The sequence below is a fragment of the Diabrotica virgifera genome, chromosome 5, assembly GCF_917563875.1.
Source record: "Diabrotica virgifera virgifera chromosome 5, PGI_DIABVI_V3a".
NCBI classification, from domain to species: domain Eukaryota; kingdom Metazoa; phylum Arthropoda; class Insecta; order Coleoptera; family Chrysomelidae; genus Diabrotica; species Diabrotica virgifera.
This window is the reverse complement of record NC_065447.1, coordinates 74,682,955-74,704,820: the sequence shown is the minus strand read 5'-3', so window position 1 is coordinate 74,704,820 and position 21,866 is coordinate 74,682,955. Positions and strand designations below refer to the sequence as shown.

Sequence of the window (21,866 nt, the reverse complement as noted above, 5' to 3'; positions counted from 1 at the left end):
GAAGAATGTCAAAAAAATCGACAAATCTGAATTACTGGCTTTTAATGTTATGTTAATTTTGATGTACATCGTAATTTTGTTGTAAGGTTTGTACATCGTTTATATTAAAATTTTAGAAGATGCTGTGTTTACTATGCATAAGATTCTTTCAATTTCTTCTGTTTAATTCATTTTCTAACATTTGTAACAACTCTCAATAAATATATTAGCTATTTTCGAGGTGGACATTTTTTACCCACCCTTGGGCTTACATGGAACCTATAAAAGGTTGGGCGTTTAAGGGTTAAATCGGTTATACTTATTTTTAGATCGAACACTGATGATGATTTTTTATAAAAACCGAAAACGTTTTGTTGTGATGTAGCCCTTTTAAGGGATTTTTAATAAAAAAATGTTATACCTCTTACAAAGGATTTCTTTCCAATTTTGTGATTGATGGTATACAGCCAACTACAGGAAAACTTTTTCTTTTCCTTGTGGATTTTAATCCAATAATACACCCAAATCTTTAATCTCAGTAACTGAATCCAAGAGTACATCATTAAGAACATATCTATTAGCTGTTAGATTATTTATACGACCAATTGAAATACAAGAACATTTAGTCGGATTTAGGCTTAAACCATTTTGTTTCGACCATAAACATATACTATTAACATCATCTTGCAGAAGATCTCCATCTGATATATCATGTATGTCACGAAATAACTTAAGATCATCAGCAAATAGTAGAAAGTGTAAGTTTTTGATAGCCTTACCAATATCGTTAATGAACAAGTTAAAGAGCAAGGGACCACAATGAGATCCTTGTGGGACACCAAAACAACAATGGAATTCTTTAGAAACATAATTGTTGATACGAACTTATTGTGGACGTCCCATCAAAAAGCTTTTAATCCAATTGACAATGGGTTCACCAAAAACAGACGCATGAAGTTTATGAACCAACAGGTTATGATTAACCCTGTCAAATGCCTTTGAGAAATCAGTATAAATGCTGTCGACCTGAATCTTATTCTCAAATCCACCCAACAAGTATTGTTGGTAGTTGACAAGGTTTGTTACAGTTGACTTTCCATTAGAAAAACCATGTTGCTCATTATGTTTCGGCAAGCCCAGGTAAGATTTATCGATACCAATTTATCTAGACGTTTTGGGATTGCTGATTGAATAGTTATACCTCTATAATTATTTACACACTCGCGATTGCCAGATTTATAGATAGGTGTAAGAAAACTATTTTTCCAATAATGTGGAAATATAGATGATGACAATGATAAATTGAAAATTTGTTGTAAAGGTTTACAAAGGGAAAACATACAGTTCTTACATACAAAAACATCTGTCAGACTAAATTCCAGAGTTTGGATATCTACACTGTACTCTAATTCAAAGTTAGGTAAATTATACTCACTATCATTATATGTACCCGAAAAATAATTGGCAAATAGATTGACTATTTCCTCACCACACTGAGCAATTACATCCCCACCTTCATTAGACATTACATTAGGATAAGCGTTAGACCCACGTGTAGCCTTAACATGTCTCCAAAAAGAGCGGGGATTGCTTGAAAGATTTGCTTGAATATTTATGTATTATCTATACAACTATAATCTGTAACATTTATAAAACTATACAAATCAAAGAACAAACCTTTTTATAAATGAAATAAACACAATTGATTTGTTTTTATACCAAATTACGATTAGGTACGATTCTGACAACAGTCAGATTTAACTAAAATGTCATGCTATGATTCTCTACATTCTTAAAATCCGTATATTACGTCATTAATGACACACTGAAAGACTGAGAAGAACTTTAAATTATAGTCGTATAGATATGTAATAAGTAAATAATGGGTAAATACCTAAATCTTTCTTTTTCGATTATAGCGCCATCTATCAACAACTGGAATAACTGTTATACATGTGTATGTATCACGGACATGCCTTTTTTTCTGTCACTTGCTCCACATGAAAAAAAGCCTCTGAGAAGCACCATATCCAATATATATCAATAATCAAGAAGAATAATTAATAAGATTAATTTGCTAACTTGCTAGTTTCATTCTATGATAGGTGTGAAAATGTAAAGAAATGGTATCTTAATAATTACTGTATTGTTACGAATATTTTGTCTTTTAAAGCTATGTAGAGATTTGAAATTGCCTAAAGGTCTTAATCTCAATAAAAATAAACCAAAATCTGTATCTCCACGAAAGTAGATGACAACCTTCAAGTGGAAGGCTAATACAGATAGGGACTGAGTGATTGCCAGTATAAACAATCCCCCATCTACTGACCTACGGCTTCGGGCGGATGAGTTGGTAAGTAATAGGACACTTCTTTTGCCTTGTAGTGAGAACTCAACTTGTTAATCACCATGACACCCGGCAGTTGGGTTTCAGATCCTGTGGTTAGTCACGCTCTGACACCCATACAGCAACCTTCACTACTAAACCACATTCAAATAGCAAATTCCCAACTATAAACAAATGCATGTATTACTATTCGCCGTCTCATTCGTCAGGCTGTTAAATGTAATTTATTGCCCTAAACGAGGCGAATTCTCATTTTACAGGTCCAAACTGGTCAGTCTGCAAATTCAAATTGTAGGTAGCATGTTGGTTTTTAAGATACACTTCAGGACGACCCTGTTTAGCTTCCATGCGCGTTTGTTTACAGTTGGGAATCTGTAAAATGAATGGACTTTAGTGTGAACATTAAGGTCTGTCTGAGTTGAGCCTAGGGGTGGGATATTTTTTCGCTTAATTTGGGTGATTAACATGTTAACAGGTGGAGGAACCAAGAATTTGGTCAACAGTATAAGGATTCGACAGGTAATGGGAAACCACCTGATTATATTCCCTTGAGTCCATCTAAAAGTCAGAAAACAGAAAATGATATGCCTTGTGAACCCGCATTATATAGGTTCCTGGTTACTTACTGAGAAATGTGCAACCAAGCCTGCAGATGAAGGCAGAATCAACCTGGTGGTGGATTTTCAATTATTTATGTATTTTAAATACAAATTAATATCTGGAGAATATGGTAGGCGAATATATTTTCTTCTAAAAAGTTAATGCTAGACCAGATTTGTGAGATGCAGCATTTTAATGTTGGAATATGCAGTCCTGACCCCGTAATAATGAAACAATATGATTTTATAGTATGTTGGCATAATACTCTTCTGTCATAGTGGTCCTCTATTGGTACAAAATGGCTAGGAAGATCTGTTGTATGTGACCCATGGATCAGTAAAGAATTTTGGAAACCAAAAGAATATATCACACAAAGTTTTTAGATGAATTAATGGTTGTATTGCATGATGAAGATAATGTAGAAGACACAAGAAGGCAGCATACCTTGCAAAACTTAAAGTGTTACAATTTAATATTAATAATATTAAATTTTGCTCACATTTTTTTAGACAAGCTCTGGAGAAAAAAGGTTTAAAACTTAGTAGGACAAAAACAGAGTATTTGGAATGTTCATTTAAAGATGGAGTTACTACAAATAAAATGGTATCTTTGGATGGTGAAACGATTGTGAAAAGCAATAGTTTTAAGTACCTAGGATCAGTATTACAGAGTAATGGAGAAATAAATGGAGATGCATGCAGTAGAATTAGGGCTGGATGGATGAAGTGGAAAGAAGCGAGTGGGTGTTGTGTGACAGAAAAATTCCAATGAAGCTGAAGGGAAAATTCTATAAAACAGCCATAAGACCGGCTATGATGTACGGAACTGAATGTTGGGCAGTGAAAAAGAAAGAGGAACAACGAATGCATGTGGCAGTGATGTGATTGCTTAGATGGATGAGTGGAGTGACAAAGAAGGATAAAATTAGAAATGAGTATATTAGGCGAAGTCTAGGTATAGCACCAATTGATGCCAAAATGAGAGAGCATAGGTTAAGATGGTTTGGTCATGTTCAATGTCGAGACGTTAATCACCCAATACGAAGAATAGCTGAAGTGCAGATTCCTGGAAGGAGTAGGAGAGGAAGACCAAAGAATACCTGGGGGGAGACGATAAGGCAGGACATGTTGGTAAAGAGGGGATTAACATTGATATGACCCAAGATAGAATTGTGTGGAGAAATGCAATTAGGGAAGCCGACCCCGCATAGGGATAAGGCAAAGAGAATGATAATGAATATTAAATTTTGCTGCGACATGGAAAGAGGTGAAAGAGCAAACATTAAAAAATAGTTGGAAGAATTTGTTTGATGACCAAGATGCAGGCATAGATTTAGAAGGGTTGAAAGTTCCTGATTTCTGTAGGAAGATACATAATACTGGAGACGAAGTAGCTAAGGAAGATGTTTTATAATAGCTAGAAGTAGACGAAGGTGACCCTGGGTACAACATCATGACTGAAAGTGAAATAGCAGATGAAGTTACGAATCTAAAAAATGAAGCTGAATGGAAGCGAAGATAGTGACAAAAACAAAATAACACTGAAGTTATTAGAGGTAAGATTGCATCTCAACAATCTAATAACATTAATTAATTATTCGTCAGATGTTGAAGTTTAACTGAATTATACAATTTTTTTTAATTTTAGAGAGTTGATTATAAATCACAGCAAACTTCAAAAGTGTAAACAAAACTTGATTCCTTTTTCAAAGCAGGATTACCAAAAGTAAGTGCATCAAAATCAAACAACAACATGACGTCACAATGAAGACAATTGAATACAATCAATTTTGTTTGTGACTCATTTATTGAGCCACATATTTTCCCATAGACCAGCATCTCACCAGTAAGCCAGGGATCGTATTGCACATAATGGCAATTTAAAGAGCTGTAGTCTGTGAGGACAAAACTTAAATACTCCCTTGGTAACAAACAGGTTAAACCAATTTTTATATCATGGACTTTCAGCTTTAACGAACAGCCTGTCCCCCCAAATAGTCTGTTACATCGAGGTTTTACTGTACTATCTACTTACTTTGTATATCACCGGGGATTGTATTACTATTGCAACATTCAGTGAACCAGCAATATGGGCTAATTTCTGATGAAAATATATTATCAGCTACAACATCTTGGGGTTTTGCTGCATTTAAATAATCTTTTGCAGAGTTATACATTCCACTTATGGTAAATCTACTTTCAATGTTATCGCTATCATCCGTTTCTTTAGAACAGTCTTTAAAACTGCAGTAAAATCTGTCTGTCCATGATTTTGAACTACCTTCTTTGTCTTTATTTGCCCAATAATCATATTGCCAGAATTGCACTTGGCCTGTTTCAGAATCTTCGTTAAATCGGTCACATTCATTAAACCAACAATAAGGATTCCATTTTGATTTAGATTTAACTTCTTTATTTTCATTGCCTCCGTTTACTTCCTCACAATCGAATAATGAACAGTAAAGACCCTTGTCCTGATTACTAGATGTATCTGGTTCTGATTTCGTGTATGAGTTATCATTTTCTGCATTTAATTTGTCTTCTTTACAGTCAAAAACTAAACAATAGGGATTATACTTTTTGAATCTATTAACAATTTCGGAATCGTGTTCTGGTTCTATACCTGGCGTAGGATCATCGTTCGGGTTTTCAGAGTTAGTATTTTCTTTTTTACAATCAAAAACTAAGCAATAAGGATTATAAGTTTGTAACTTTTCACCGATATTAAAGTTTTGTGTATTTGAGTTTGACTCATCGCAATCAGCATACAAACAGCGAACGTCTAAATTCCAACATAGTGAAAACTGCACATAAATTAAAAGTAATAAAATAACTTTTAGCATATTTACTGTTAAAAACAAAGTCAAGTTAAAAATAAATATTTTTAGGTTAGTTATTTAAAAATAAATTTATCAACACATGACACAGGACTTCACAGGACACAGCATATTTTTAGGTCTGTTCCTTTGTTTTTTAGTGTTACACTTTTGAGTGTAAGTGTAAGAAATTCTATGGACATTTGAGTGTAAAATGACAGCGGATGTGACAGCGGCTCATGACAGCGGACAGTATTAAACGAAAATTATCGGTGTGCCAATCAAGCAAAGGAACAAGGAACTTCCGAATATGGCCTAACTGGGGGCACATAACATAACCTAATCCTAATATTTACATTTGTAAAGAATATCCTGTTTGTTTTTATTGTCGATTGTGCAGCGAAATTGTGATAGCAAATCAAATATAAAGTAGTTTATCGCCTACAGAACTGAATTAGTCCATAGCAGTTATCAGTTTTTCTTTCTTGGGAAGCTTATACATGTAACTTTTATTGTTGTAAATTGTGCGAGTAGGGCAGACAGGGAAAAGTCTTATTTTGTACTGTTCCCAAGGCTCCCCATGCAATACATTTAAATGAATTATCCAAACAAAGCCGGGGACAATGGATAAAAGCCACAAGAAGAACAGATATAAGGGAACTAAAATTAAAATATGAAAAGTAAACATTTTATAAGTGGTAAGTTTAATGTAATTCAATTAATAAGGATTTTAAATGTCTACAATAATAATAAAAATGTGATAATTCAAGCTTAATTATTAGGAAAGCCAGCCATGTTTCACTTCCATGAAGCAGAGAAGGGAGGTATATAATATACTGTCCCTTTTGTCTTCTCATTAATTTCTCTTTTGCTAATGAAACCTGTAGTGAGGGAGTGATATAATCGTGATGTTTTAGCAATTCTGTTGTTCATTTTTTTTGCATTTTTTGTCTATTATAGTTTATAAATATTCAAAATCATTCATATGTTCTACTAAATTTCCGTCTAGGTTTATATGGATTTCTCTCGGTGTCTTGGAAATAAGTAAGGTTTTAGTCTTTGCTAATTTTATTTTCATTCCTTTTTCTGCAAGTTCTCTCGTCTATAAATTTAGGTTGCTTTGTAAAGATTTCTCTGAACTTGGTATCAATGCAATGTCATCTGCAGATACACATTTACTCAGAGTTATACTTTTTAATCAATGGTAACCTAAATCTAATTTTCGGGACTCTACTGCATTTTTTTTATTGGTTCATTCATATATATAATATAATGAATAGCAGTGAGCTTAAAACTCCACCTTGCCTTACTCCTTGTGTATTAGCAAATTTGTTTGATTCACAGTTTAATGCTCGCACAATGTTCCAGTACATAAATTTTACTTGCATCAATTAGTTCTCCTCCAACATCGAACAGTTCAAGCCCTTTCCAAATGTGATGTCCGGGTACCTTGTCAAAGGCTTTTTCCATTGTCTTATAGTAAAGATATGATCTTGGACACTGTGCCCGGTCAGAAACCTTTTTGTGCATCGTCTAGTTGATGTTCCACTTTCTTTCTCAGTCTCATCTCCAGTGTTCATTCATAAATCTTAGCCAGTACACTTAGCATGAAAATACCTCGATAATTTGAACATTACTTTTTTACCTCCCTTCTTTACCAGAAGAGCCATTACTGCTGTTGCCCAATCTTCTGGGATGCGTTTCTGTTTCCAAATTGTTATCAGTAATTTGTGTAAGTAGTGTAATGCAGATTCCCCCATATATTTCAACAATCGTGTTTTGATATTATCTATTCCTGCCACTTTACCATTTTTCATTTTTGCAATGGCTTCCGTTAATTCTTCCATTGTTATTTCATTACTCAACTCTTTGGAATATTTACTCCATCTATTAACTATATCTTGTGGTTGGGTAAGTGTTTCTCCATTTTATTTTTTTTTTATTTGCACGACAGTACTACCTGATTTACTTCTCATTTTTTCAGACCTTAATAGAACAATTTTTGGTTTGTCCTACTACTGTCTTGCTCCATCTTTTCTCCAAATCTCTCCCACTGTTCCAATTTAGCTTTTTTAACTTTTTCTTTCACAAGCTTCCTTGCTTATTAACTGTTATTTTCTAGATAAGCTCTCCATGGTACTTTCTTTTCTTTCACAGCTATTTTTATCTCTTCGCTCCACCAACTAGTCCTTTTTTTTTGACTACTTTTATTCAATAAAAATATTAAAATACTCTTGTGATAGTGAAGAGACAGTTTATGTTTCCTTTCAATCCAGAGGCGATACAGCTCCGTGAAGTTAGCCCGAAAAAGTCGGGAAAAAAAATGCGATTGATGCCATTCGTTTGTCCATTGATTGTCCACGTTTGTCCACCATTTTATTTCGTTAGTCCACCCATCAATTCTTTTTTATAAACAAAAATTTTTTTTCGGGCTAACTTCACAAATCCACAAATTTTCGAAAATTTAAAAAAACTCTTGCTATATTGTTTGTCCATCGTTTGTCCATGTTTGTCCACCACATAATTTTTTTGTCCACCCTCTGAAACAACCCCCTGTTAATTGTAATTATTTTTTTATTTCTTAATTCGGGCTAACTTCACGTTCTCTTAAATGGGCATTTAAACGTTAATTCAGGTGCAGAATCACAACTAAGCGTTTGTCCACCCCTTTGCAGCATTTGTCCAACCCCTTAAAGTGCGAAACAACCCCCCTGTTAATTGTACTTATTTTTTTATTTCTTAATTCGGGCTAACTTCACGTCCGTTTAAACGTGTATTTTAAAGTTAAATCGGGTGAAGAATCACAACTACCCGTTTGTCCACCCCTTCGCAGCGTTTGTCCAACCCCTTAAAGTGCGAAACAACCCCCTCGTCAATTGTAATTATTTTTTTATTTCTTTATTCGGGCTAACTTCACGTTCTCTTAAATGGGCATTTAAACGTTAATTCGGGTGCAGAATCACAACTAAGCGTTTGTCGACCCCTTTGCAGCGTTTGTCCAACCCCTTAAAGTGCGAAACAACCCCCCTGTTAATTGTAATTATTTTTTTATTTCTTAATTCAGGCTAACTTCACGTCCGTTTAAACGTGTATTTTAAAGTTAAATCGGGTGAAGAATCACAACTACCCGTTTGTCCAGCCCCTTAAAGTGCGAAACAACCCACTCGTTAATTGTAATTATTTTTTTAATTCTTAATTCGGGCTAACTTCAAGTTCTCTTAAATAGGTATTTAAACGTTAATTCGGGTGCAGAATACAACTACCCGTTTGTCCACTCCTTCGCAGCGTTTGTCCAACCCCTTAAAGTGCGAAACAACCCCCTCGTCAATTGTAATTATTTTTTTATTTCTTTATTCGGGCTAACTTCACGTTCTCTTAAATGGGCATTTAAACGTTAATTCGGGTGCAGAATCACAACTAAGCGTTTGTCGACCCCTTTACAGCGTTTGTCCAACCCCTTAAAGTGCGAAACAACCCCCCTGTTAATTGTAATTATTTTTTTATTTCTTAATTCAGGCTAACTTCACGTCCGTTTAAACGTGTATTTTAAAGTTAATTCGGGTGAAGAATCACAACTACCCGTTTGTCCACCCCTTCGCAGCGTTTGTCCAGCCCCTTAAAGTGCGAAACAACCCCCCTGTTAATTGTAATTATTTTTTTATTTCTTAATTCGGGCTAGCTCCACGTTCCCTTAAATGGGCATTTAAACGTTAATTCGGGTGCAGAACCACAACTACCCGTTTGTCCACCCCTTCGCAGCGTTTGTCCAACCCCTTAAAGTGCGAAACAACCCCCCTGTTAGTTGTAATTATTTTTTTATTTCTTAATTCGGGCCAGCTTTTAAATGCCCATTTAAGGGAACGTGAAGTTAGCCCGAATTAAGAAATAAAAAAATAATTACAATTAACAGGGGGGTTGTTTCGCACTTTAAGGAGTTGGACAAACGCTGCGAAGGGGTGGACAAACGGGTAGTTGTGATTCTGCACCAGAATTAACGTTTAAATGCCCATTTAAGAGAACGCGAAGCTAGCCCGGAATAAGAAATAAAAAAATAATTACAATTAACAGGGGGGTTGTTTCGCACTTTAAGTGGTTGGACAAACGCTGCGAAAGGGTGGACAAACGGGCAGTTGTGATTCCGCACCCGAATTAACGTTTGAATGCCCATTTAAGAGAACGTGAAGTTAGCCCGAATAAAGAAATGAAAAAATAATTACAATTAACGAGGGGGTTGTTACGCACTTTAAGTGGTTGGACAAACGCTGCGAAAGGGTGGACAAACGGGCAGTTGTGATTCTGCACCCGAATTAACGTTTAAATGCCCATTTAAGAGAACGTGAAGTTAGCCCGAATAAAGAAATGAAAAAATAATTACAATTAACGAGGGGGTTGTTACGCACTTTAAGTGGTTGGACAAACGCTGCGAAAGGGTGGACAAAAGGGGCAGTTGTGATTCTGCACCCGAATTAACGTTTAAATGCCCATTTAAGAGAACGTGAAGTTAGCCCGAATAAAGAAATAAAAAAATAATTACAATTAACTAGGGGGTTGTTTCGCACTTTGAGGGGCTGAACAAACGCTGCGAAGGGGTGGACAAACGGGCAGTTGTGATTCTGCACCCGAATTAACGTTTAAATGTCCATTTAAGAGAACGTGAAGTTAGCCCGAATAAAGAAATAAAAAAATAATTACAATTAACTAGGGGGTTGTTTCGCACTTTGAGGGGCTGGATAAACGCTGCGAAGGGGTGGAAAAACGGGTAGTTGTGATTCTGCACCCGAATTAACGTTTAAATGCCCATTTAGGGGAACGTGAACCTAGCCCGAATTAAGAAATAAAAAAATAATTACAATTAACAGGGGGGTTGTTTCGCACTTTAAGTGGTTGGACAAACGCTGCGAAAGGGTGGACAAACGGGCAGTTGTGATTCTGCACCCGAATTAACGTTTAAATGCCCATTTAGGGGAACGTGAACCTAGCCCGAATTAAGAAATAAAAAAATAATTACAATTAACAGGGGGGTTGTTTCGCACTTTAAGTGGTTGGACAAACGCTGCGAAAGGGTGGACAAACGGGCAGTTGTGATTCTGCACCCGAATTAACGTTTAAATGCCCATTTAAGAGAACGTGAAGTTAGCCCGAATAAAGAAATAAAAAAATAATTACAATTAACTAGGGGGTTGTTTCGCACTTTAAGGGGCTGGACAAACGCTGCGATGAAGTAGACAAACGGGTAGTTGTGATTCTTCACCCGAATTAACGTTTAAATGCCCATTTAAGGGAACGTGAACCTAGCCCGAATTAAGAAATAAAAAAATAATTACAATTAACAGGGGGGTTGTTTCGCACTTTAAGTGGTTGGACAAACGCTGCGAAAGGGTGGACAAACGGGCAGTTGTGATTCTGCACCCGAATTAACGTTTAAATGCCCATTTAGGGGAACGTGAACCTAGCCCGAATTAAGAAATAAAAAAATAATTACAATTAACAGGGGGGTTGTTTCGCACTTTAAGTGGTTGGACAAACGCTGCGAAAGGGTGGACAAACGGGCAGTTGTGATTCTGCACCCGAATTAACGTTTAAGTGCCCATTTAAGAGAACGTGAAGTTAGCCCGAATAAAGAAATAAAAAAATAATTACAATTAACTAGGGGGTTGTTTCGCACTTTGAGGGGCTGAACAAAGGCTGCGAAGGGGTGGACAAACGGGCAGTTGTGATTCTGCACCCGAATTAACGTTTAAATGTCCATTTAAGAGAACGTGAAGTTAGCCCGAATAAAGAAATAAAAAAATAATTACAATTAACTAGGGGGTTGTTTCGCACTTTAAGGGGCTGGACAAACGCTGCGATGAAGTAGACAAACGGGTAGTTGTGATTCTTCACCCGAATTAACGTTTAAATGCCCATTTAAGGGAACGTGAACCTAGCCCGAATTAAGAAATAAAAAAATAATTACAATTAACAGGGGGGTTGTTTCGCACTTTAAGTGGTTGGACAAACGCTGCGAAAGGGTGGACAAACGGGCAGTTGTGATTCTGCATCCGAATTAACGTTTAAATGCCCATTTAAGGGAACGTGAACCTAGCCCGAATTAAGAAATAAAAAAATAATTACAATTAACAGGGGGGTTGTTTCGCACTTTAAGTGGTTGGACAAACGCTGCGAAAGGGTGGACAAACGGGCAGTTGTGATTCTGCATCCGAATTAACGTTTAAATGTCCATTTAAGAGAACGTGAAGCTAGCCCGAATAAAGAAATAAAAAAATAATTACAATTAACGAGGGGGTTGTTTCGCACTTTAAGTGGTTGGACAAACGCTGCGAAAGGGTGGACAAACGGGCAGTTGTGATTCTGCACCCGAATTAGCGTTTAAATGTCCATTTAAGAGAACGTGAAGTTAGCCCGAATAAAGAAATAAAAAAATAATTACAATTAACTAGGGGGTTGTTTCGCACTTTAAGGGGCTGGACAAACGCTGCGATGAAGTGGACAAACGGGTAGTTGTGATTCTTGACCCGAATTAACTTTAAAATACACGTTTAAATGGACGTGAAGTTAGCCGGAATTAAGAAATAAAAAAATAATTACAATTAACAGGGGGGTTGTTTCGCACTTTAAGGGGTTGCACAAACGCTGCAAAGGGGTGAACAAACGCTTAGTTGTGATTCTGCACCCGAATTAACGTTTAAATGCCCATTTAAGAGAACGTGAAGTTAGCCCGAATAAAGAAATAAAAAAATAATTACAATTGACGAGGGGGTTTTTTCGCACTTTAAGGGGTTGGACAAACGCTGCGAAGGAGTGGACAAACGGGTAGTTGTGATTCTGCACCCGAATTAACGTTTAAATACATATTTAAGAGAACTTGAAGTTAGCCCGAATTAAGAATTAAAAAAAATAATTACAATTAACGAGGGGGTTGTTTCGCACTTTAACGGGCAGGACAAACGCTGCAAAGGGGTGGACAAACGGGTAGTTGTGATTCTGCACCCGAATTAACGTTTAAATGGCCATTTAAGAGAACGTGAAGTTAGCCCGAATTAAGAAATAAAAAAATAATTACAATTAACAGGGGGTTGTTTCAGAGGGTGGACAAAAAAAATTATGTGGTGGACAAACGATGGACAAACAATATAGCAAGAGTTTTTTTAAATTTTCGAAAATTTGTGGATTTGTGAAGTTAGCCCGAAAAAAAATTTTTGTTTATAAAAAAGAATTGATGGGTGGACTAACGAAATAAAATGGTGGACAATCAATGGACAAACGAATGGCATCAATCGCATTTTTTTTCCCGACTTTTTCGGGCTAAGTTCACGGACCTAGGCGATACACAATCTCCAGACAGTTGTTTCTGCCTTACGGCGTCCCCAGTGGAGCTGCCTGCACACCTCTGAATCAAAACGAAATCAAAATGTCTATTTAAGTGGAATTTCAAAAATAGTTATCTACTATTAGGATGCTTCAGCGATATCTCTTAAAGAAAAGAGAAAAGTCCCAGATACAAAATTCACTATTAAAATAGTAAATAATTATTTAAATCTGAAACTTTTCTTATTGGAACCCCTTTCTGGTACATCCTTAATCTCTTTTTGACTTTTACAATTTCGGACTTTGAATTATCTTTCTGATCTTTTTTCTAGATTAATGAAAGCAGAATGTAACTGTATACTGCAGAGTCCTTTTCCCTTTCTTTATTCATCATCTCTTGTCTTATAAATTGTAAAAGTCAGAGATTAAGGATGTTACCAGAAAGAAGTTCCAATAAGAAAAGTATCAGATATAAATAATTATTTACTATTTTTATTTTAATAGTGAATTTTATATCTGGGACTTTTCTTTATTCTTGTGATACTTTCCACATTTTTATGATTTTTTTATGGTACACAATGTAGAATTTTTATTTATGTCTTTGTTTTAGGAACAACCACCAGATATTTAAAAGGTATAAAAAGAAGAAACTGCTGGAATTTCAAAACAAATGTGTTTGACTAGTAAAGATTTGGATAAATAACAGGAGTTACTTTGGGCTATAGCTACGTGCAGATTTATTTCCTTGTGGCTTCCTATGTTAATTCTTAAAGTAATCGTTTAATTGTTAATAAATTATCAAGTATGATTCCCAAATATTTTATTTGTTTGACACCTTCTATGGGCTGATTGTGAGATTATAGTTAAGGTACCAAAGGTATTATAAGGATAATAACACTTGAGGTCAATGGTGTATATACCGAGGGCCTTTGGCCTGAGGGATATAAGTTGACTGAAAGCGATATTATCGTTAATACCTGTGGTGCCTTCAACATTTAATGTCCGACTAAATTATTCTTTATAGGCAAAAAATTGAAGGAATTTTGAATTAATTAGTTTTCAAATAAGTACATTTACCAGCAATAGTTGTAACGTAATTGTGGTAACCATAGTTTTACTTGGGTTGTTATTTGTCAACTTGACAGTATTTAACTAGTTATTTAAATTTAATACCCTAGGGCGTAATTTTTCAAAATAATGCCCTAGAGCCTAGGGCATTATGTCATACTTAACTGACTTCGAAATCATGTCATTATTTATCAAACTGCTTCAAAATCATGTCATTATTTGTCAAATAATATACCAGTCGGACATTAATATTATTACAGTAGAACCTCGATTATCTGTCAGGGCACCGGACCAAGGGTATGACGGATAATCGAAAAGACGGTTAACAGAACATTAAAAAAAATAAAAATTCATAGTACAACTCTCAAATTTCATTTGTATGGTTTGTTTGACAATATAAGAGGGATTTATGTTCATACAATCGAATCAATTTAAAATATTCTGAAATTTGTGTTTTACTGCTGCTTCATATTTTGCGACGGCTGAATTTCTTAATCGGCATAAGGCATAAGATCATGCAATCTACTTTATTGGCTTCTTCTTGTTGAGAATACCACTCGATGAATTATTGCATATGCGATGCAGCTTCTCTAGATTATTTACGCAAATCTTTGTCAGTTACAATAGGTTCATCAGTATAGCTACAGTCAAGCTTCCTTGTGTCCAAGCATCAATATAGCTACTGTGTCAGCTTCCGAATAGGTTTGGTCCGCCTTTGTTGCCATTTCAATGAGTTCTTTATCTGTCAGCAATGGATAGCCGTTTGTGTCCTCATCACAAATCAAATTACCTTTTTTTTTTATTTTTTTTTGCATTTAAATGATTGCTAATGTATAACTCAATACAACTTCTGTATGTACCCTGACGGTTAACAGAGGTGACGGTTAATGGAGAGACGGATAATCGAGGTTCCACTGTACATGATTTCGAAGTCAGTTATATTATAATGCCCTAGGGCGTTATTTTTCAATATTTATTTTGAAAAATAATGCCCTAGCTAGGGTATTAAATTCAAATAACTAGTTAAATACTGTCGAGTTGACACAATTACGTTACAACTGTTGCTGGTAAATGTACTTATTTAAAAACTAATTAATTCAAAATTCCTTAAATTTTTTTGCCTATAAAGAATAATTTAGTCAGACATTAAATGTTGAAGGCACCACGGGTATTAAAGATAATATCGCTTTCAGTGAATGTTTATCCCTTTAGACCCTTTTAACCCTTAAGATTGTTATCTAAAAAAAATACCAAGAAACTTTACAGAATCAACGATACTGATCTGACTGTAATTAACACATTCACAGACACACTTTAGATGTAGACACATCTTATGGAGTAAGTGGCTTCATATGCAGTTGTGTCTGTGAATGTGTTAAGAGGTAAAGATTGACGAGCTCCTGTATAGGATAATGCTACTGTTTTATGTTAAAAAAAGGTAAATTAGAATCGGACCAGGTTTTTATCGTGAGTAGATCAGAAGGTATAGTAGCAATATTTGAGTTGCTCCAAGTAATACTGGTATCATCAGCAAAAAGAAAATTTTTTCCATCAATTTTTAAACTAGGGATGTCATTAATAAACGTAAGGAAAAGTAGACGACCTGATACTGAACCTTGTGGTTTGTAGAGGACCCCACATACAATATTTTGGAGACTAGAGTCTGTATTATTTGCTCTAACCAGTTGTTTCCAACTATCCAAGTAAGATTGAAACCAATTCAAAGAAATTCTTCGAATTCCATAGAAATTTAGTTATTTTTATCAAAATTTCATGATTTACACAATCAAAAGCTTTGGCATAGTCACAAAAAACAGTGGCAGTGTGAAGATTATTGCTCAGTGCTTGATAAACCTCATGTAGTACAGAAAACATGGCATCAGCAGTACATTTATTATTTAAAAAGCCGAACTTTTGTAATAAAATGTTGTTTTCAACAAGAAAGGACATAAGTCATGCTTTTATGAGTCTCTCAATAATTTTGGAGTACCAGTAGTAATGCAATAGGTATATACTTGCAGGAATTAGATTTTTCACCACCCTTATGAAGAGGAATAATGATAGCTGTCTTTAGGTACTCTGGAAATTTACCTTTCTCAAAAGAATCATTAATTGGCGAGATGAGGACACAAGGATCTACAGATCGAGCGAGTCTCGTAAATTGCACAGCTTCGAGCCACGCTTCACGCAACCATATTTGCGTACCGTAATTTCGGGTGACTTTGGCCCGCCAGGGTGACTTTGGCTCATTTTGGGAAAAAGATTTTTTAGTAACTAGGGCATTTGTACAATAAATTATAAAGTAAATTTCATTGTACCGCGCCATCAGTACCATATGAACTGTTTGAAAATTTTAATAAATTATGCTAATACTTGTTATGTTACGAAAAAAACGAATTTCTAAAATTTGGTCATTCCACATAAGATTTTTTGACTGCAAAAATTGGTTGGCGACCAATATTACTTCCAAGAGTAAGATTAATTGCATAGTGGCATATTAAAAATCTGTGAATTTTTAACCTCCGTACATCGTTATTTCAGTTTAAACATAGACAGTAAGACGGTCGGAAATTATTTTGCAAGGTGCTACAAAATTTAACGGTTTTCGGGTGACTTTGTCCCAGTTTGTTGATTGTTGGATTTTGGTCGTTGGTTGCTTCTATATTAAATTAGAGTAAGTAAATGCTGCTTTTAATTTGCATTTAGCCTTGTAACAACTGCAGGGTTTATTAACTTTATAGCATTAACGACGTAAGTAACTTTAATTTTTTTTAGATGCCCTCCAATTACAAATGTGTTGCTGGTAGTAGAAATTATGGAAATTACACGGCAGACACAGTCGAAAGAGCTCTAGAAGCTATCAGAAATGGAGTTCTATCTCAAAGAAAAGCTGCAATAGAATTCGGAGTACTGGGTAAAAGTAATGGTACTGGGTGAAAGAAGTTTATGGCAATGGCTCGAAATCCCCGTAAGAAAATCCTACCACTTGGCTAATGTTGATTTCACTGAGCCATTGGAACTTGGAGATAACCGATATTTCTTTCCAGATTTAAAAAAAGCTTGTAAATCATTTTATTGTTCATTTTTTGTTAAGAAATGGTGTTTTTTGTTAACCTAGGGTCCTATGTAAAGTTTCATGTTAGTTTTAGTTTCCTTTGTTTGAAATTTAAATAAATTTTTTTTTCACCTAACAAATTGTTTGTTTCTGATTCATCTGGTAGGGTCACTTTAGCCCAAACAATAATAATCACAGAGAATAAATATAAAATGTAGCTTGAGACAAAGTCACCCGACACTAGCGGGTGACTTTGCACACCACATTTTTATAATAAAGGAAGCGCTTCTTTGTGTTTTCGTGTAATTTTTCTAAAAGAGTAGTTATAGACTCAAATACACATAAATAAAGAAACATACTTTTATGTATACAAAAAACTGAAATCTACATTTAAACTTCAAAAGTGAGTCAAAGTCACCCGAAATTACGGTACTTGTGTTTTGGGTTGTGTGGTCATGCTCTGGTCGATTGGAGTTATAATTTACCAAATTTAAATATAGTCGTTTCTACTGATTCATAATATGTATACTATAATATAATATATTGAAGTTTTTAAATATTGCTAATATTATTAAAGTTTTTAACATTGTATTTTAATATACTTTGTTTTATTAATAATAATATTACCTAAGTATTGCACCTTGTTCAAAAAAAGTTCAAGATAAATACCGCGGTTTTTTCATATGAAAATGCAAAGAAAAAATATACAATTTGCAGAGTATGTAAATGCTTGTTTTTTGATAAAACAATACAAATTGTATGTAGGTAGGTAGAGTAGCAAAGCATTGAGTAGTTATAGCAAAAGTAGCTACGCCATCTGAGAGACAATAAGGATGAAATTAGTTTTATATTTTCTTTTCTCATGGAGCATGCATGATGGAGAGTTTTTTAAAATACGTAACAAAGCATGTTGTTTTGTTATCTATGTTGCAAATATGTTGTTTTTTTTTTTCAAATTACAAAATATGTTGTTTTCAATACAAGTACCTAATTGTTGTTATTATTTAATGAGCATTTAGAATTTTGACTAACGCTCGATTTCATAATAAAGTTAAAGTGTGTGTTACCTTAAAAAAAGCAATTGTTACAGTTAAAGAAAACTGTAAATTTAAAGTCCACTTTAACTTTATTAATATAAAATCGAGCGTAAGAAATTTTATAAACTTTGGAAAATAGCATTTCAAAAAAAGTACTGTAAGTATGCTGTATTTTTAATTTTTTCTCAAAAAATAAAACAAAACTCATTTTAAAACATATATTAAATTATAAACACAACACTAAATAAATAATTTTTCTCAACGGTTAAAAACCACACTTAAAAGTTTTAGAAATTCACATCCCAGAATCAAGTTACTCAAATTTTCAAACACCTCACCTGACACAGTGTCTCAAGTATGATTGCACGAAGCTGTTGATGTTATATTTTTACTCACATTAACAAAGTATTCATTTAGATTTCCAGGGTCTGAAAGGAAAAATGTTTAAGCTGGGTGAATTTTATTTCGAAGATCGTTTATTATGGACTAAGTTTCTTTTGCAACACTTTTAGAGCTTCTCAGACAATTTTGATAGTACGATTTTTTAGCTGATTTTATAAGTTTTAAATAGGTTTTCCTATACTTGCTGATATATTCAGTGACAGAGCCATTGGAAAGTAAATTTCTTGATGTAGAGTAGTGAACGCATATTCATGGCTGATATGCGGATACCGGATACCTTTAGTAGTCCAGGGCCCAGAATTTGCGATGTTTTGACTTAATTGTAATTAAAGGAAATGCTTTGTTGAACATAAGGACATGAAAGCATATTAAAAAAATCACTGAAAAGTGATAATTTTAAAATTACAGGAAAGTGCCACTCGGAGGTTAAGCAAAATTAAATTAAAACTTGTAGCTACTTTAGTTTTTTCAATTTATAAATCTAGTTTAAATTAAACTAAAAAGAAATATATCTTTTTTGTAAACAAACAAACAAACACATTTAACCATAGATTAATAATATAGTATTACCGGACATTTAACCATAGATAAATAATATAGTATTGGCGCCGGTTGGATGATACTGCGCAGGACGAGTGTAATATCCACCACCGTCTCGGAGGTAGGTGTAGAAAAGTGTTAAGTTGGATTTATAGTTTGACGTAGCGTAGACGTAGACGCAACGGAGACGTAAGAAACGGACTGGAAACGTAAGAAAATATTAGCCGTGTTCGTGCTGCATGCCCCGAGTATGCCCAGAGGGAGAACGCTTGCGCATTACGTTTTCGGAGGGCAATATTCGACCTTATTGAACGTCCAATTTTGTAATGCGCAGGTGTTCTCCCTCTGGGCATACTCGGGGCATGCAGCGCGAACACGGCTATTATGTCAATTTATAGTTCGACGTAGCGGAATTTTTGCGCATGAGCAGAAAGAGTAAACAATGACTTAATTCTAATTCAACAACATAGCCTATAAATTATGCGAACAGTAATAAACAAACTTTGTGTTTATTTATTTATACTTATACTACTATTTATTATTATTATAATATTTATCTGTTTTGTGTGTTACATGGATTAGGAAATAAACGAAGATATGCTCCTTGGTGCCGCATGCCGTGGGATTTCCAACTATTTTGTTTCATTTCTTATCTTAAAAATGTTTATTGGATTTACCTATCGTATAATATGTGTATATAACCCCGAATTAGGCTAATAAACAACTCATATTTATCTGAAATATTGAAATGGCTCTATGATATATTTTTATTAAATTAATAACTTAACATCCATTGTATTCAAATAATTAACAAAATTCGAATATGTTGATAAACAACTTTATCTTTACAAAATTGATGAGGGCGTGTCCACTTTGGGTGACAGAACAAAATTCTTAATTTTGATTGGCCAGACGTAAGAAACGCACTGTAAAAGATGAAAGTTGGTGAACTCTTCCGTTATGTTACGTTTCTCTTATGTTCCGTCAGGCGCTTGCGTTCATTTATAAACAGGAGTACACAAAATTCGGTGTTGATCTTTTCCAGTGCGTCTACGTTACGTCTACGTCTACGCTACGTCAAACTATAAATCCAACTTTACACTTTTTTTCCTACAGCATTTCAAAGAAACGAGTTGTACGCGTTCTACGACAGAAGTTGAGTGTATCGTGAAAAAAAGTGTAAACACTAGAAAAACAAAGAAACAAGAAAGTGTAACACTTTTACACTTTTCTTACACTTTTCAAGAACTAGTGTTACACTTAAAACAAAGGAACAGACCTTTTTTATTTCTCTATGGGACACAGTCATAACACTTTTGGACAATGACATTGACAGCTGCATTTAACGGCTAAACAGCTGGCGCCGGTTGGATGATACTGCGCAGGACGAGTGTAATATCCACCACCGTCTCGGAGGTAGGTGTAGAAAAGTGTTAAGACAGTTTTACATTATGCTATTTTCATGCTAGGCAAGAGCCATGCAAGACAGATCACGCTACTGCGCATGCCCACGCGCTATTTCCATGCAATTCCTCTGCTAGACGAAAAATTAAAACATGTTCTATTTTTCATGCTATTTTGATGCAAGTCCTGTCAAAATTCATGTTGCGAATATGACAAAATTTATAGTTTAGAAAAAAACCCAACCTTATTGTGTAAGTTGAAATGGTATTTATTGGATGTAATAATTTGTGGTTTATATTTGAATATATTTAATTATGGACTGAAGTTTTTAAGTGAAATATCTAAAGTTAATATTTTGATATATTTCTTCTATTGGCAACAATGAAAGTGGTATCTAAAATTGCACAGAAATAGCTCAGATGTAAAAAGGTCAGGGTAGGCAAGAGATATGCCATGCAAGACGGACTTGCATAGCATGAGACTTGCATAGCCTTGATGTAAAGCTGCTTTTACACTTTTTTTCCTACAGCATTTCAAAGAAACGAGTTGTACGCGTTCTACGACAGAAGTTGAGTGTATCGTGAAAAAAAGTGTAAACACTAGAAAAACAAAGAAACAAGAAAGTGTAACACTTTTACACTTTTCTTACACTTTTCAAGAACTAGTGTTACACTTAAAACAAAGGAACAGACCTTTTTTATTTCTCTATGGGACACAGTCATAACACTTTTGGACAATGACATTGACAGCTGAGCTGAGATAAATAAAACTGTCAACAACAACAAAAGTTTCCTTTGCCTTTTCCTTGGTTTCCTCTTAAAAAATGTATTAATATTAATATTTGACTTTAATATGAATATGGAAATAAAACCAAAATCTAGTGAGAGAACGGAGAGAACTTGTAAAATAGAAATAGGCAATGACACCTTGGATGGCTTCAAAATTGAAATTAAGGAAGAACCCAAGACAGAAACTGCTGCAGATCAAGCATTTGATTATTTAAACTTAAATAAATTCACGGTAAACACTAAAGTAGAACAAGATGAACATAAATTTACACTAGTTGAAGAAAAGCAAACAATAAATGAAGAAAGTAAGTAAATAACGCTAATTAATAATTATAATAACAAATTAATTGTATGTTGGGGAAGTTAAAGCAAGGAATGTTGGTTAACACCTTAAGCGCCTTTGTGTATACAATATATACACAGGGGCGTAACAGAGGCCCCCGCAGCGTGAAGCTTGCGGGGGGGCCCCAATCGCTTAGAGGCCCATCTGGTCATCTGATATTATGTAAAAATCTGTCATTGT

At 34.7% G+C, this 21,866-nt stretch overlaps 2 protein-coding genes and 1 long non-coding RNA gene across 4 annotated transcripts in view; 2 read left to right on the top strand and 1 right to left on the bottom strand.

Annotated features, from left to right (window-relative positions):
- Positions 1-5,805, bottom strand: part of LOC114342875 (torsin-1B-like) — a 35,845-nt gene extending 30,040 nt beyond the window's left edge. Inside the window, exon 1 of one of the 2 annotated variants that reach the window (XM_028293679.2) lies at positions 4,961-5,805. In XM_028293679.2, coding sequence (XP_028149480.1) covers positions 4,961-5,768 — 808 coding nt within the window. In that variant the 5' untranslated portion in view covers positions 5,769-5,805. The remainder of the gene's footprint in view (positions 1-4,960) is intronic. The other variant, XM_028293678.2, reaches the window with a different exon arrangement.
- Positions 5,806-5,987: 182 nt separating this feature from the next.
- Positions 5,988-13,857, top strand: LOC126884235 (uncharacterized). Its single transcript, XR_007697889.1, has 2 exons — positions 5,988-6,439; positions 13,660-13,857. It is a non-coding gene; the product is annotated as an uncharacterized LOC126884235 (long non-coding RNA).
- Positions 13,858-21,330: 7,473 nt separating this feature from the next.
- The window catches only part of LOC114342876 (zinc finger protein 26-like), a 52,374-nt gene continuing 51,838 nt past the window's right edge, over positions 21,331-21,866 (top strand). The window contains exon 1 of the mRNA XM_050650148.1: positions 21,331-21,648. Within this exon, the coding sequence (XP_050506105.1) occupies positions 21,408-21,648 (241 nt within the window). The 5' untranslated portion in view covers positions 21,331-21,407. The remainder of the gene's footprint in view (positions 21,649-21,866) is intronic.